General features: G+C 30.0%; 1 protein-coding gene across 2 annotated transcripts in view; it reads right to left on the reverse strand.

The window, feature by feature from the left end:
* Positions 1-7504, reverse strand: part of LOC105192877 (O-acyltransferase like protein) — a 45766-nt gene extending 38262 nt beyond the window's left edge. The window contains exon 1 of one of the 2 annotated variants that reach the window (XM_026136646.2): positions 6750-7504. In XM_026136646.2, the coding sequence (XP_025992431.2) occupies positions 6750-6969 (220 nt within the window). In that variant the 5' untranslated portion in view covers positions 6970-7504. The remainder of the gene's footprint in view (positions 1-6749) is intronic. The other variant, XM_011157162.3, reaches the window with a different exon arrangement.
* Between the last annotated feature and the right edge of the window lie 11235 nt (positions 7505-18739).

Below are 18739 nucleotides of genomic sequence, written 5' to 3' on the forward strand. Positions count from 1 at the left end.
CGTTCTTACAACAGTTTGGTTGATAATTAATAATTATTAAACAAAGTGATATAATATTTCTAATATAAACATAAAAATTAGCTCAAAATTAATTCCACTGCTTATACGAGTCTTATTTTAATGTCTTATTTTGATAATATTGTAAAATTAGGTAGTACGTCATTTACATAGCAAAAACAACAATTTTTTTTAAAAAAAACAACAATTTTTCAAAAAAAACCAGAATTTTTCTGGTTTGTTTCCAGCGATTTAAAAAAGCGATTTTTTAGAACTATAATTTTCAATAACCGAGGAGCCACATCATATGCTCAATTGTAATTTCTCTTTAATGATGAGCTAAGCAAAAGCAGGTTTGAAAAAAATTTTGTAAAAGAAAGTCATCAAAACGCATATCATTTTATTTTTGAATAATAACGAAAACTATAAGCAAAATTTTGAAAATATGAATATAAACTAGAAAGTGTCTTCTATTAAATACAGCAGTTTTTATAATACTGTTTTATATTTTGTAATAATTAATACTTTAGGATAAACCAAAAAGAGCGTTTGAGAAATTAGACTAAAATTGCCACAATAGGTAGTAATAACGAAATTCAAAAATGGCCTCGTATGGAACGAGTTAACTATAAAATAAATTAATAAGTAATAAAATATATTTTTATGTATTAAACAACAAAGTTTATAAATATAAAAATTTAAAATTAAACTTTCTTATTTTGTACGTTCTTTTTAGCACTTTATCTATGTGTACATCTGTCATGTTAAACATCTTTTTTTTTACTTTAAGATAATAAAGAAAATGTGGAAAAATTCATGAAACATTTATCAACATTGTAGTTCAAAATTTTACAATTATTAACTATTCTTACGAAGAGGTTTACGTTGTACAACGGTTGTTTTATTTGTTAAACTACACCACGCGGAGAATATTTTTAAAAAATGATAACCAAAACAGTTTTAGAAAGCTATAAACATGTAAAATGTTTATAACTATTCTAAAATAATCTAATATTATTAATGATACATTCACTATGCAATTTTAAAAAGAAGATTGTGCAAATTTTATTCTCGTTTTTTTAAAATTCTTTTTTAACAGACTTTATATAGAAAAAAAACCAATAAATTATTAACTTTAATTTTTTTAATTATTTAAACAAATCATGTTTTTATTAGTATTGATACAGTGAAGTAGTTAGTTTCCCCGAAATAAGGAAGTGCCGCTTTAAAAGTATTTGCGACTTTATAGTATATCTTACGAGAAAGGAAATTACGTATGATAGATTAAATTCTGCGACGAATAGAATATATATTTGGCGAGAACAGGCAACATGTTGATCAAAGTCACGTTCAATTCTAGGAGAATAGTAATAAACTATCCAACTAGGCAACGAGAGAAAACCGCACGCATTATACTCTATAATTTATATTAGTAGTCATCTATACATACACCAATGAGATACGCTATTCGAAATGAGATTTCAAGGTGAATTCCTTGAAACCGTGATCGGACCGTGACGCGGAACAACGTCAATGTCGTGAGTGCGTTAACTGCGGAAGTGCATATCGCGCGGTATAGCATAGATCGTAGAATTAGCCGATCGGTCGGGCTGAAGGAAAATAATCGCATGTTAAACAATAACGTTTGCTTTAAATTTTAAATTCCTGAACGATAACGATAAGAACGAACTTATGCAGATTGCATGATAACTTGCCAATAGCTCAATGTCCCTGAGCGATTCTAACGTAGTAACGAATATAACAAATTAAAAATATGTTAATGTAGCAATGTAAGTTTTTTTTTTCTAAACTCTTCAACATTATTCACGGAAGGAATTTTCTTGTAGAATTATTTTCAAATTTTTTTTTTATCCTGAAAATTATGCACGTAGAAAAATATTATTCTCCGATGCTAAGAAAAAAATTATTTAATTTTCTTTATTTAAGTAATAGATATCTTAGCAAAAAATATTTTCTTAATAATAATCTTGATAAAATACACTTATCATGATAAAATACAACAAACAAGTAATATTTACTTAAAATACTTTTCCGTGCACATAGGAAAAATATATATTGAATTAAATATTACTTATTTCAAATATTTCGTGAATAGAACATCACATTATTAGTTTCACATTTATTCAAAATATATTCTAATAAATTAATACTTTAATCAAGAATATTAGAATCAAGTTAAAACAAAAATTTGTTTGACCCGTCATTTTCACTTTCCTTTAATACAATTTTACAATATTCATTGAAAGAGTATTGAGAAGAGTAAATTTTTTAGTATATCATAATATAATTTCTCTAAAATTTGTAATACATTTTAAGACTACGGTTAAAAATTGAGAGTATATTTTAAGAAAATAATTTAAAAAAAATTCTTTGTTAAAGATAACTGTTACTTATTAAAAAAGAAAATAAATTGGATAATTACTTTCCTTAGCAGTAATTTTCTGTGATAGTCTTGGGCTAACAGTGAACTTCGAAAAATTGTATTATAATTTTAGTAAAGTTTTAGTAAAACTTAACCAAACTATTTTATATTATAAAATTTATTTATATTTTATATTATATTTGTGAAATTTTTCAAAAATATGATTAAATTTTAGTCAAATTTAATAAAATTTTAGAAAACTACATTTTACCAAATTTTGTTAAAATTATAAAAAATTCTTCAAAATCCATGTTATTTTCATCAAATTATAATTATCATAATTTGGAGAAAAGATATTAAAAGAAAATAATGTTTTCCTGTGTAGATAGGATTTCTTAATATGTTAAGAAATCCTATCTACACGAGATTCTTCTCTTTTTTTCTCCTTCCATGCTCAAACGATCCTATCTTATTTTATCATTGTATAAACAATAGTTGTGGAATCATGCGACTTAGTCAGATTGGCGATTAAGTGACGTACAGGCCAGGAAAAGATCGATCAATCGATCGATCAAAGGCAAGCCCGTGATACACAAGGACGGTCATCGGCCTCGTGGATGCATCTCGCTGACCCAGTTTGGTCTCGCGCGTACGACGTACATACCAATTACATCGGTCAATATTATTGTTTCTGTGCGAATATACGCGTGGTAAATCGTTAATTGCCTTTTTCTTAACGGCACATTGTTGCAAAGTTGTAGCAATAGTTCCGCGAACGATTCCGCCGCACCAATAAAAATTAGTCTTTTTGGCTTCTTTTTTTGTTTGATATTATTTTTCTTAAATCACATGATAAAGTATAAGGAAATAAAAACACAAATTAATATTCAATAACTCAATATTGTGGCAGCTAACAATTTATTAATAATTTAGAAATTATTTAATAAAATTATTTAATAAAAATTTATTATTATTATTAAATTATATATTTATTATTAAATTGTAAACTCTTTTAATTGTATTAAACATTATTTTTATTTTATCTTTATAAATACGTGTCAATTTATTTTTCATTAAAAAATAGACAATAAGTCCCAAGATAATTATTTAAGTATTATATTTTCTTACACACACACAAACATATACAATATGTATATTTGTTGTATATTTATAAATAATTATTTATTTTATTAAATACTTATGCGTTGATTGGAAACCTATTTATTTTTCCTTTATTTTAAAAAATACTGAATAAAAATACTGCAATGAAAAGAAATTTGTTGAAAAACTAAAATATTTAATCCGTGCAATTAAATGATGAGTTGGTTTAATTAATTTTTGGTTAAAAAATTTGAATGTTTGACATGAATAAACTATAGCTTTTTTGTGCAACTAAATAATTATTAAATCAACCCAATGCTTAGTAAATTATGTCAGACTAAACATTTTAGTTTTTTTTCTCAGTGGATATATCGGAAAAAAACGAGTCAAAAAATATTTATACAATCAATAAAATATCTTATTGATCGCACATTAAATTAGCGTTATTCTTACTTTCCTTTTTTAAATTTAATTTTAAATCTTTCCTTTAAATTTCTTTCCTCTTTTAAATTAAAATTTAATTTAATGTTCGAATAAAAAGTTACTTGTACATATAATGTTGATGGAGTATTTAATACAAAAAGAAACGCGCAACGATACCATTGCATCGCGCACCAGATACTGTCAATGGAGAAATCCATTTGACGTTGATATCAGAAAGGGAAAAAATGCATTCATGGATATTCATTGAATGTTGCGTTTGCGCATTGACGTAAGAACGAGTAACGACGGTAAACATGTGTCAACTAAATAATTATCGCGGCGAGATAAAGGCTGTCATAATGCAAAACGCGGCGATGATCTATGCAGCGCGATGATCCATAACACAACGGGATCCGTATGCGCCGTCGAGGACGCGTGGGTTAAACATCTTGTAACTGGCCGATGCTGTCACCGATCAGTAGCATTACGCTATTAATATCAATCAGATCAATGTCACTCTCGTTAATCTGTGCTAGTCCAAGTGTCACGGAGACGATAATTCGTTCGCAAAAATGGACACAAGGTTCTTTCGATCGTATACGTAAATTCGATTTCGATGATATCGCGCGCCTCTCTTGAAAACACGCGCGCTGAGTCTGCGCTCGATCCGGGCTAATCAATCACGCGTCGAAATCGTACGAGACGACACAGAAAAAAACATTCTCGTTCTGAGAATATCTCAATTTTCGAAATGTCAAATATTGAAATGAGATTACATAGCGTTGAATAGGCACAATTTGCTTCTACAAAAAGAAATTTGTATAATTTCTTCAAGAAAAATATACTTTCATTATTCAACAATAAAGTTGCATGAGATAAAAAAAAATATCGAATAGGAAAGTAACAATATTTTTAAACCAAGAATTAGAAACTTTTTAATAACGGACTATTATTAATCAACAATCATATTAAGCTCTTTGAATGACCACTGTAATATTGAAATGAAAATGTAATATTTTTGCTGAAATGTAAAATTATCAAATTCTTTAAAAATGATTAAATTATATATATAAAAGGTTATAATTATTAAATAAAATATATTAGTTTTAATTTGACTGTTTAATAATGTTTTCTTCTGCGCGTGATTTCAATTCGCAAAATTATCTTCGAAAGGTAAAAAAAAACCGATAAAATTTTGCGACTTTATCTTTCGCTTTTGCAACTCTCGTCCTTGCCGGGTACGTTGAACTCGCGCTGTAGTGCAAAAAAAAAGAAATAATTATCACATCGATCGGATCTTTCTGATTCGTCACCATTATCTGTAAGGCAACCGAAGAGATCGATATCTGGTAATTGACGATATGGATTCTACGTATGCTGGCGCGATATCTCATAGGTACGCAATGCCCGATAACCTCCCCCCGATAATTGCATGCAGCGTGCAATGTCCGATAATTGCTGAATGTTTAAACGTAAAAACGCCATCGCAATCGCTTCGTGATCTCACGCGGCACATAACAGACAAAACAATACGTAAAGATTATATAATGTTTTTTTCCTCGCTGTCCTTCCCCCGAACAATCCGAGCTATTCTCTCATTGAGAGATAAAGAAGTCGCAATTATTACAAAATATGGGAAGAACGATATTTTACTAAGAATAATTATTCAATTTTCAATTTTCAAACGGAGACTTCTTAAAAAGTTAAATATGATATTACGTTAATTGAATATTATTTAAAGAGAGAGAAAGAGTTGAGAAAATAAATTTTTCCTAACTTATTCGTCAAATGCATTCACTACGTATAAAAAGCTATCAATTCTACTACTGAAAAAAGCGTTTACTCCAAATTTACTTTTCTTTTTTAAATTTATCTTCAACAATTATCTTTAATAACAAATATTTTCTTGAACAATTATAAAATATTCTTATCATAAATTTTAGAAAAATTTATTATCAAATTTATATTCAAAAAAAAGAATTTGTATTCTTTCGAAGAATATTATAAAATTTTATCGAAGAAAAGTTGAAGTAATATACAAATCAAATTTTTAATTTAATCTAATATTCTTGATTGAAGTGTTAAATTTATTAAGATTCAAAATGTATTATACTTTGAACACACTTGGTGTTTTTAATGATTTATTTTACAGTTATTACATATGAACTTATAAAATATTTGAAACAAATAACATTTACTTAATTAATTTAGTATCTATGTATTTTCTTTGTAAGAAACTTAATAAATTTCACAAGTTTTGTCTTCGATTTATCCCCCCCCCTTTTTTTATGATTAGATAGACCATAGCCAAAATTTGTTTCTTGCAATTTGTTCACCAGCCAATAATAATAGCAAATTAAATTAAACTAAAATTTTTTACAAAATAAGAATAATTTATTGAATCTTAATTCAGAGATTGAATATATAAATTATAGCATTAAGAAAAAAGTTATTAAGGCGATTAAATTTTTTTAACTTGAATTTAAATTTCTTCAGTATTTCTATATGTAATTAATTTTTTTGAAATACATAAATACTTGAACTGAAGAAATTTAATCAAGTTAAAAAACTTATTCGAGATAACAAACTTTTATTCTCAACGTGTGAACGAGACAATACGTACAGACTTTAGCAGAAATTATATATTAACTTTGGATTTTTCATCGGCTATCATCTGGTCAAAATCAATAAATAAAGATACAAAGTATAAATTAAAAACAAAGAATCAAATATTCATAACAGACCAAAACAGACCAAAACATAAACGAATAAATGTTGAGTCCGAGGGATTTATATATAATTTCTGTATCTCTTTCTCTTCGAACTTTCCACTTATTTTACTTACTTTGGAGTGCCCAGGGTGTATAAGTTTTAAGCGCCTGCAAATAAATCTCGCCATCGCGGATGCACTCCGAGGAGGCAAACTCTCGTGGCACGAAGGGCCTCGTGAGGACCTCCGCGAGAACAGTTTCGGGCCTCGTTCCATCGACTCTCACCGCTGCTAGGAGGACCAAGAAGAAAGAAGTTGCCACGCACGCCCTCCACCCGGACCACGTTGACTTCATCCTTTTTGAATTTTTTCTTCTTTTTGAATCGTTCTCGTCCTCTTCTCTACGTGTTTCCACGGAAGTGATCTATCGCGATTAGGCACATTCGAGTCGAGGAAGGTCAACGCGATCGCGTCATTCGTGCCATTCGTGGCATACAATTATTCGTAATTACTGTACGCCACGGATTAACGACAGACAATTCTCGCACCTTTGTCTCCGCGATCTAACAAAACAATAAACGAAATTGACCCGCGCGCTATTTAAATCTCGACGATTTCTCACGCTGAAGAGGAAAGCGGAGGAAAGCGGAGGAACCGAAAAGAAGCGGATTCGTCAGTGGATAGCTCGCGGATCGCTTGGCCGCGGCGCTCGAAAGGGGCGAGCGTCGCGTTTCGTGTTTCGTGCCGCGTGTTCTCGCTTCTTCGCACGTGCGAGCGAAGAACGGGAGTACAATCTGCCGCGCGCGTTAAAATAAACGAAAGAAACACACAAAACATGAAACGGCGACCGACTGTGGTGTACACGTTCCGATCGGCGCGCCGGTTCACTTATATATTGGTCGAACGGATCGTGATGGGGGTAAGGGAGGCATTCCTCCAACTGCTGTGGCCATCTCGGGTCTCCTCTTATCGATGTAAGCGAGGATTACGCGTCCGCGGAGAGAAACGTCGTTGCCGCCGCCGCCACCGCCACCGCCTCCGCCGTCGCTGCCGCCGCTGCCGCCGGAGAGTGGGAAGAACACTCGCGGTTCGACAGCGACGACGACGACGACGACGACGACGGCCGCGGCGACGGTAATGGCCATGGCCAGGAATTTGATAATTCAAGAACGAGAATCTGTGGAAATTTGCAAATGAATGAAACGATGATAAAGTGCAGCTGCCGCGGGTACCGGGCAATAAAATACGTAACATCTTTCGCTACTGCGTTCACAACTAACAAACTGACCGTTGGTCCCGGTATGCTGAGGGAAAAGCTGCTTAGTATTTGTGACTGTGATTGAATGTTAAAGTAATTATAGTTAAGAACTGCAATTTTATAATTGTTACTGCTATAATGTTAGTAATAATAACAATTGCTATACTGGATTTAAATGATTCCCAGCATTCGATAACATACGATATTTATTATTATATTTTTTTTTTAATATTACATAAATATTTAGTACATATTTTATACACATGAAGGAAAAAATATTATTAAAATCTATATATACATTTTTTTAATTATCTCCTAGCATATTTACATCTGTCGTTGCATGACAATAAGTAAAATTTATAATAAAATTAAACGAACACGCTAACATAAACCCATTGAAATATGCCTTTACCATTACAATTCCTAGGAGTGAGATTGGTTACAGCTATTGAACTATATAGTTTTCGTTTTTAAGAGTGTTTTTCAAATCTGCTAGTAAAATCTAATGGTTTAAATCTTTTTAATCTCCGTTTATCTCAGGACTTTTTCGTGAGGAACTTGGACGCACGTTGATTGGGATAAGAGCTATAATCTAAGTATGTACTTCACAGCGTAGATTTTGATTGTGTCTTTGACGGAGACGATCTTCAGGTCTCGGCGTAAAATTTCATTAGTAACGAACCATGGTGCATATGTGGGTTTTCCACGTCAATTTACGATCTAAGTGGATGCCTAAATATTTAGCTAATTCAGCTTATGGAATCTCCCTGTTTAATTGGATCAGGGGACACGTATCTTTATTTAATGTAAAAGTTACGTGAACAGATTTCTGCTCGTTGGCCTTGAGATACACCAGGTATTAAACCACACCTGTATATGTGATGTGTTTTTGTAGATTTCTTGATACTATTTTCGAGTTCTTGTGTGAGGTTGGTATAGTTGTATCTGCAAAGGTGCTTATAATAGTTTACTTATTAAAATATAGACTAAATATTTTGTACAACACTTGTAATAAGTAAAAAATAAATATTTATAGTATTATTTTATAAATATATTTATGATATTTATGATAAACCATTATGGCCTTTTCAATCTAGAATAACAAAAAATATTTATGAAAATATTTTAGTAAATCTAAATAAAATATTCAAATAATTATTATAAATACTTTGTAGAACTTGTACAAATATTGAGTGTTATCTTGATTGGATTTTAAAAGCTATTAGATTGGTGCAAAAATAATTACGATTTTTGTTATTTTAAACTTTGCTTACATTGATATAAACTTATTTAAAAGTATTTCGATTATACAATACAAGATAAACAGTTATCTTTACAAACTAAAGACTTGGTAGATTTATTCTTTTTTTCCTAACGACAAAAAATTTTGATTGCTAATATGATTTTGATTGCTGAATTTTGGACTTGAAATCAGTTGCAAAGAAAAAAACAATTAAAATTTTGATTTACAATAGTTTTTACAGCAAAAATAATCCTATTTTGCTGCAATTTTATTTAAATAACTTTTAAACAAGTAAATGCAACCAAATAAATCTTTGCACGAATATTTATTAGAGTTTTATTAACATACGTAAAAAAAATTTGATTTAAACGTAATGCTACTTTTTTGATTTACAAATATAAAACGCGATTTAAGAATCAAGGGCAAACTTTTAAATTAATAAGAGAAATTTGCTTAAATATTACTGACACTTAAACATACTAAGCTATAAATTTTTTAAATTTTTGATAATACTTTGAGATGTAACACATACTATAAGGTCAATAGAAATTAACCAAATAGGATAAACTATTTACATTTTGTTTGCACTTCGATCATTGTGCAGATACATATTTGTATTTTACTATAATTTGTCTCTTAGAAATAATATATTTTTGCTTTTTTTGGCTTACGTTTCATAAACCTACGAAACCCGCTACAAAGCCGAATTTGGCCTTAAAGAATTATAATAAACAAATTTGTCTGCACCTCAATGCACTGTAGTGCAAATCGAGATATCCGAATAAATTTTTTACTTTTTTTCTGATTACAAATATTGAAACAATTTTTTGACAGAAATTGAACTAAAATTCATTTCCGATAATATCTCCATGATAATCTTTTCTGTCAACCTTTAATTATATTCATGTAATATACATTAAAAAGCGCGAAATTTACTGGTTTCATTGTTTATTCTTATTTATCGTACTACTTAAAATAAAGATAGGAAAAAGCACATCTGCGGCTCTTCAAAGCATTCCTTTCCATACAAAATTTTGGAACGAGTAATATTAAGCTGTACAGTTAACGAGCAATATTAAGTTGTACAGTTAACGGTCCTCAAGCCAAGTACTGACGTTGTGAGCAGCTTTCACTGCTTGCGTCATAATTTGAATGCAATAACATTGCTCGAATTTACGTTTTTCTATCTTTAATTTGACAATCTAATAGCGTATCGAACACATTTGGTGCATAATAACAAAGCCGTCGTAGGCAAATCGATGTATGTAAAGGTATATGTTATTTTTACTTAGGTTAAAGAAGTATGTTGAAGATGGAGCAAAAATGGAAAAATGAATTTATTTGAGTCTCCTCGTAGAGACGATTCTAATAGTTTATACACCGAATCAATTTATGATAGCCAAAGGATGATTAGCATAGATTGATATCACAAAAAGAACGTTTTCCAAGAGATATTTATCATATTTTTCATATCATCCTCCATGCCATAAAATAGGAGCTATCTACAGTCTAATGGACAGAGCAATCTTGTATATCAGCAAAGGAATTTGGAATTCTACATTATACTTCTACGAGAGACCGGATATCCTCTCGACCTAATAAATTAAAGAAGGTGAGAAAGATTGCAACCAGAACAATACAGATAACAAAATTACTGCAAAATAATTGTATTTTTGTATATCAGAAAAATAGATGAGAGAGAGAGAGAGGGAGAGAGAGAAAGAGAGAGAGCGGCGACATTAGTCAACAGATCACATGAACAATAAGAAATTAGATAAGTCAAGACATTCAATCGTAACAAACCATATGATGGATTTTAACCACTCGTTTAAATGACAAGATGCAATAATTTTAGATTCCCAACCAAATTACAGTAAAAGTATAATTTCGGAGATGTTGCATATTAAAGAACAAACAAATGGACTTAATTTACAAAAGGACACCGAACTTCTCGACGACACTTATTATTGTTTACTTGACGTGATGGCAAATAAGCCTATGTAAGATCGTCTCTGACCCATGATATATTTATTTTACAATTTCAATCGAGCAAAATACGTGAGCGAAGTAAAAAGTCTCTTCATACAGTTCTGACACATTTCCCTCAATCTGAGACAAAATATCGAAAGTTAGTATTGCCAATATTATTTTAGTTATTTTCACAATTTAGACATTTACTCAATTAAACACACTATTTTAGGCTCCATACTTAAAGAAAAGAGAATATTTTATAAATTGGCTGGGAAGAAATTTAACTGACTTACTACACTTTTTCTCGCTTCAAAACGATGAAACGGTATTTAGACGAATTTATTCGGAGATTGCTGACATGGAGCACACCTGTTTATCCGGTTTTAATATTGATTTTTTGTATATTTTTTGTGTGTCAAACCTGTGATGTGGCTTATTACGTTTAATATTTAATTACTTATCTTAAATAATGTAAAGGTAAATTTGAGAATTGTTTAATAATTTGGCTGAGGAGGGTTAAGTTAAACCGAAACGTCCGACTGTATTTAAATAAATCAATTATATACAAATAACATCGATTGTCTGCTCGCTATAATTGACCTTTACTTGTTATGATTTACTTTTTCTTATATGTCGTTCTTATATGCTAAATATAGAATTTGTTTAAATTGTATTATACGCTGATCTAATAATGCGTTCTAATATTGTTCTATTTCAATTTCAGCAATTTAAGTTCCACTTCATTTTTCGCACGTTTGGTGCTAATCTTTGCAAAACTAAAAAGTTGGATTAATTTAAATTACAAACTGATAAAAATCACATCTCAGATACTATTTTTAAAACAATGTAAATTATACAACATCTTTCCGACTCATATACAACAATTCGGGGCTATAAACTGTACTTTAACCATTTTAAATTGACTCACAAATTAGAGAAACTATTGTACAATTTCAGAATGAGATTTATTCGAGTCGAGATTTTCGATTTGCACAAAATGATAAATAGATTTTTTAATAGGAAGCTGTCATATCTTTCCCGTCACCTTTCTAACACTTTACCGACGTTTGTCTGGAATGAGATTTGCAAACATCACTTTATATCTTTTAATAATTACCGCCGAAGATTATTCATCAAACGTAAAAAGAAATTTGATTGGTTGTTTCGTAAAAATAATCTAAAAAGAATTAAGAAAATTAAACCTATTTCTTATTGTTGGAAGTGGAATAAAAATGACATAAATAGTACGAGCTATTCTCTATCATGACTAAATACGGAAAACAACGTAACAACAGTTTCCATAGAACCAATTAGGATTTTAACTACGGCCGCCTCAATAAGGATATTCCAGCTATGTTCATATTACCGACTACATACTCATATTTGAGAGTGTAGTATGTACAAACATAGACGTGGAATATTCTTATTGAGGCGACCATAGTTAAAATCCCAATGCAATTTTCCAAAAACATTGCCAATCCTTTGTCACAGACAAACGACAAATTCAGCACAAATGACTTATCAAATCGATGTCAATGACTTATTACAAACGATATTATTTTGATTATTTCGACATTGAATCAATGTCGAATTGACATCGATTATCATTTCTCACTGGGTATTCCCCTTATCACCTGCACGTAGTCCAAATGTCAATCGTCAGGAAGTAGTGAGGTAAAAGGAAAACAATGAACTGAAAATCGGCCAAAATGTGCATTTTTTATCGAGCTCTGACATATGGATAGGGATAGTTCTTCTAGAGATGTCCAATTATAATAAACAACTTGTTTCCAATCAAGACATTGTCACGTAGATGATCATCTATGACGTACAATACGTTAAATTGTAGTTTACGTCATTTACATTTCACAAATATTTATACGTTGCACATATTTCATGCATCTTATTTGTTCACATATTTTCTATATGTATAAAAGCTGCTTTCCAAAATTGTAAATAGAATTCTGTCTTGAATTCTGTCGCAATTATAAATATCATATAAAATGAGCTTTCTAAACTTTTATCCATTTGTCTCATGAATAGTGGCGAGTTTTATTGACTGAAACAAATTTTTATCTATTTCATCTAAATGATTACAACCCTTTTTTTTTAAACTATGTTACTTAAATTATATAAATTTTAGTACTTAAAAATAAAGCAAACAAGATAAAAAATAAAATAATTTGAAACAAATTCAATAAAGTTCTATTACCCAGCGAGAAATAACAATGGTATCGATATCGAAATCATCAAACTGATACCATTTCAATGTCGTTCGATAAGTATTATATTTTTAAAATTTACATACTTTAATGTTATTTTCATTTAATCTATTATTATACAAGATTGTCTCAACAGTTCAACAAGTTTTTACATTTTTTTATTTATTAAATTGCAAAAGATATATCGTGGAAGTATGTCTCAACAGTTCAAATGGAATTTTATTATGAGCATAATGATAACTTGTAATATTCGTTCATTGAGAAACAGTAAGATAAATCTATTACTTTATTTGAAATCAATATCTTAAAACGCTAGAATTTATTCGTATAAATGTCACGTAATCTCACTGATGTAAAAGTTTTTTTTTTTCTCTATCCGGCATGAATACCAGCTATTTCCTCTGTAGGACTTGCCATTTACTTTTCTCTACTGAAAATGGCGAATTGATAGTTCCAGCGCGAGTACCTCGACGAATGTCACGCGACGGGCGTTAAAATAATTCAACCGGGTCATTAAACTTCAATCGTTTTTGATGCATACCTAAATTTCGTGGATCCTCGATATGTCAATCACCGTCTGATTTATTCATCGACGAAAGGTTAAAAGACCGTTGAAAGAACGCGTTTTTATCGCCCGAGGTCAGAATGCCGTGATGCAAGACCTGGAATTTATGAGAAGTCAATCTTCGAAAGCTCATCGATTTACGCGCTCTTGAAAAAAGTCGCGTGAATGTCGACTCTTATTAGAAGTCGCGTAAAAATTCCATTTGAAAGTGTCGAAAATCTAACGAAGAATTTGCAAAACGAAATCCTCAAGCGTCAAAACAGTTTTGAACAAAGATCCAAGCAGAATAATAAGTTGCAGTATCATGACGTAAAACTTAACGTGACTGATCGATACTTGACTGATCATGACTTTTAACCCTCCATCCGTTCTTTTTTTTGCCACTGAGCCTGTATACATGTCTATCACGTTGAATGCTATTTTCTCTACCTTAGAGTATTTAAAAAATCTAAAAAAAAATCATGTAACATCTGTCAACATTATAATCGACGATTTCATAGTTATTTTATTGAGAATTCCTTGGCAAAAGTTTTCTTCATAATTGTTCTATTGGAACATTTTTCAGAAATACTCAGAAAGTCCACATCTTTTTTCAGAATTCTTCATACATGTGAATTCTGAAATTCTGAGATTTCTCATCTCATAATTTCTAAAAAATATTTTTAACTTTTCTAGATTTCATAACATTTCATGAGAAATTATAAAATAAAAAATCTTATGAGTAAAGCTTTTTATTGGGCCTCCTCAGACTTCAACCGCATATGGTTTTTCCAAATTTATTTCGAAGGAAAACAACAACCTAGAAATATTTTTGCCTGAGAGTGAGCGGTTCGCTGTGGGCATGAGAATGAATTTTTGAGATTTTGCGATATGGACCTTATTTTCCCTATATTTCAAGTCGTAGCTCATGAATGACTGGATCAATTTTCAATTACAGAGAAGCATTTAAAAGCTAAAAATTATAAAAAAATTATAAAAGAATAAAAAGTTAAGAAAAAATTAAAATTAAATTTCAATTGTTAATAAACTTTTATTATTATATTTATTTTTTATTTTTTATTTTACAATCAATTATAATGTTTCACTGTTTTTTAATTTAGTAGCATATTAAATGGATAGTCATTTGGAACTCTAAAAATTAATTTGAAAAATCACAATTGTCAGGAAATTATATAATTAGTGCCTTACGACTAGTTGTCTATTAAATAATGTTATTATTATCAATTTTCAAAAAAAACTTTTATAAATTATTTATTCAATGAACTCTTTATAAAAATAAAAACCATCTTGCCCTTTAAAAAACATGTGGTTAAAACAATAAGATAGTTTACACCAAGCTTATAAAGCAAAGTTTTACTGCGCAAAATATGCAATGGTTGTTCAAAATACAATGCGCATCGAAACAAAATGAATTAGGATCATCAAAATAAAAAACTGAATGTGTCATCATCATCATCATCATCATCTAATCGTGAGTCTTTTAAAAAGTCAAAAATAAATATGATAATAAAAGTTTATTAACAATTAAAATTTAATTTTAATTTTTTCTTAACATTTTCTTTTTCATAATTTTTATATAATTTTTAGCTTTTAAATGCTTCTCTGCAATTGAAAATCGATCCAGTCATTTATGAGCTACACTTTGAAATATAGGGAAAATAAAGTCCATATACCGAAAAATCTCAAAAATTCATTCTTATAGTATGTCCACAGCGAACCGCTTACTCTCGAAAATCTTTCTAGGTTATTTTCCTTCGGAAAAATGCGATTGAAATTTGAGGAGGCCCAATGGAAAGCTTTACTCGTTAGAAATCTTGGGAGATTTTATAATTAACGTATATAAAAAATTCTGAGAAAAAATGTAGACTTTCTGAGTTTTTACTAAGTACAATTTCTGAAAAATATTTCAATTCGTATACAAAATCTGCAAAAGTTATACAATTATACAAATATTCTAAAAAATTCTAAAAAAAATTTTCACCAAGATTGTTTACGATTATATTAATATTTTTTTATAAATTTTGAACAAAGATGAAGGAAGAAGAAGCTAGGAGTTATTATTCTATCTCGCATGTTGCAAACTTGCGTGTACAAATGAAGGATTAATAACCAAGTCATTTCCCATACAGCATGTGACATTTTTCTAAGGGACGTTGCATAGACACTGCGACATTCATACGATATCATAGGACATAACGACGTCCCTTGAAAGTGTGTAGTTTGATTCCATTTTAATGTTATGCTCAATCACTGTCAGTATATCATCACATATAATTATCGTTGCGCAAATATATATGAAAAAAACTGCGCAACGAGATAATGTTGCCGATACCGATACTGTCATTAAAAATTACAGAATTCCACTTATTGCCGTTTTTGCGGAAGCGCTAACGCGAGATTACAACCGCAGCCTCGCATCGATCCATTCGTTCTATCGACCACTGTTTCAAAGTTTTGAAATATATTCATCGAAGAGATGTACACAGAAAGCAGCTGTTGTATATTCAGTTCAACTAAGGATTTTTTAATCTCATTCGTTTACGCTAAACATGTACATGTTTAGGTCAAGGCCAATATTGGACATGATAATCGATAGAAATAAAGACATTGGTTCATATCGACAATTGCACAAGTAACATTTTGAAGGTTAGGTCATATAAGTCACGGTTGCGTCGTTTCTCTCCGAGATTTTTTACGCCTGGATCTTTACGTGATATCTCGTTGAAAATTAAGATACCCTATACGTTTATAATATCAAATCTGCATGTTATTTCATGAACAGTACTGTTGAAAATTTTTTTAAATATTCTTCAGAATTTCTATATAAATTTCTGATTTGAAAATTTTTTCAAATTTCTGTATTTTATAACTTTTTAGAAAATTCGCCAGATGTTTTTAATAGATACTAATTAATTGTAATACCCTTAATAGCACAGGGACGTCCACGGGATGTCCTAAGGACGACCTGTTGGGACGAACGGGATATCCTGGGGATTACCTGTTACAGTCCCGGGACGTCCACAGGACGTCCCGTAGACTAGCAAATGAGCGCCTCATTCTTACCCATAGACATCCTGTGGACATTCCATCGGGAGTCCTAAAGATGTCTATTCGCAATCCTAGGGATATACATACGCATTTCAGGACCATTTTAGAATATTTAAGAAATATCCACATAAATATATTATATTATTACACTACATAAATCCAATGAGCAAAACAATATTTTAATAACATTTTAAAAAACATTTTTCGCAAAAAAAAATCGAAAATTTTTTCTCGGAAATTTCCAAACGGTCACCCATCGCGACTCCGGTGAACGTTGCTTGACCTCCGTGATTGCATTGCGAACTAGATGCTTCGTGATGATCTGTGAAAATTTTATGCAAATATGTGTATTATATATAACTGATAGATTAAGTAAATATATATTATCGAAAAGATAAACAATGTATAATTAAACCATATTATTTATATAAATATATATATAAAATTATAATTTTTCTACTGGTTTTTACAAATGCAGATTAGCATTTGAAATAACTTTTCTGTTATTATTTGTTTAAGAATGCAACTAGAAAATATATTAATATAATACAATAATTAACCTTTAAACACACCGATCCTGTAAAATACGGAAACACATTTTTGGGTCTGAGAGACTTTTTCAACTTTGAGAAGCTATAATTTTGATTACAATCAATATTTTTCTACGATTTTTTTTTTTTAAACAAAAGTTCAAAATTTCAGGAGTGTGACTGCATAATCGGCATTGCCGACAAATAATTTATTGTGAAGTTATAAAAGCAAAACCATTAAGCAAAAATGAAAAATTGGTCAAAAATCCACTTTTCCTTCAAAAAATCATATCTTCGCAACAACAAACGTTTAAGAACTTTCAAATACGGCGTTTTAAAACTAAAGAATCACACTTTCAAAATAAAATTTGGCAACGTCATTTCTTTTACAAAGTATAATTATGTAACATGGAGAATATGAGGTATTTTTGGGCATCTAAAAATCCATTTTAAAAAAAATCATATCTTTGCAACAAAAAACTTTAAAGAACTTTACAATACGGCGTTTCAAAGCTAAAGATTCATACTTTCAAAAAAAAAATTATATTATTGTCATTTCTATTAAAAAATGTACTTATGTAACAAGGCGAATATGAGGAATTTTTTATTAAATCGTGTCTAAAATTGAAAATTGATGTGTTTCATGATATATTTCGGAAAAACTCTTTTTTCTACAACATTTTATAGTATTCCAACTTTAGACAGAGTATATGCAAGTGACATCTGCAAATCGACCTGTTCGAACGTATTTTGCCCAGTTTTTTTATGTAAAATACTCACAAAAAAAGTTTCACTTACACACTATATGGGTCGCATTGACCCTAACAAAAAACTTTGCTGCCGTGCCGTTCGAATTTTAGTTGACCAAAAAAGTTGATCAACTATATCAATTAAAAGAGGAGATTTCAAACTTTTTTTACGTCTTGATCCGAACCTCCTATCTCATTCCGTCTTCACATAGCAAGCGTTCAAAACTTCATGGGGTCTCTCAGACTCACTTACGTGTTTAAAAGTTAAATTAAATATGAAAACATTTTTATTAAAAAAAACATTTAAAAAATATTGTCTGCTCATTGGGATGTAGATTGAGGTTTCTTCATTTATAGATCTATTTTATCTATTGATACCGTTGTAAAATTCTTTGATACATTTAATATTTGCCCTTACTTTTTCTATCTGAATATATAACCATTTATATTAAAAAATTTTACAACAATTGCAAAGCTGTATTTTCCGCTAAACGCAGCCAATTTTTGATGATATATAAGCAGCGACTCTAAATCTTTAT

The sequence above is a fragment of the Solenopsis invicta genome, chromosome 14 (genome assembly GCF_016802725.1).
Source record: "Solenopsis invicta isolate M01_SB chromosome 14, UNIL_Sinv_3.0, whole genome shotgun sequence".
Classification (NCBI taxonomy): Eukaryota; Metazoa; Arthropoda; class Insecta; order Hymenoptera; family Formicidae; genus Solenopsis; species Solenopsis invicta.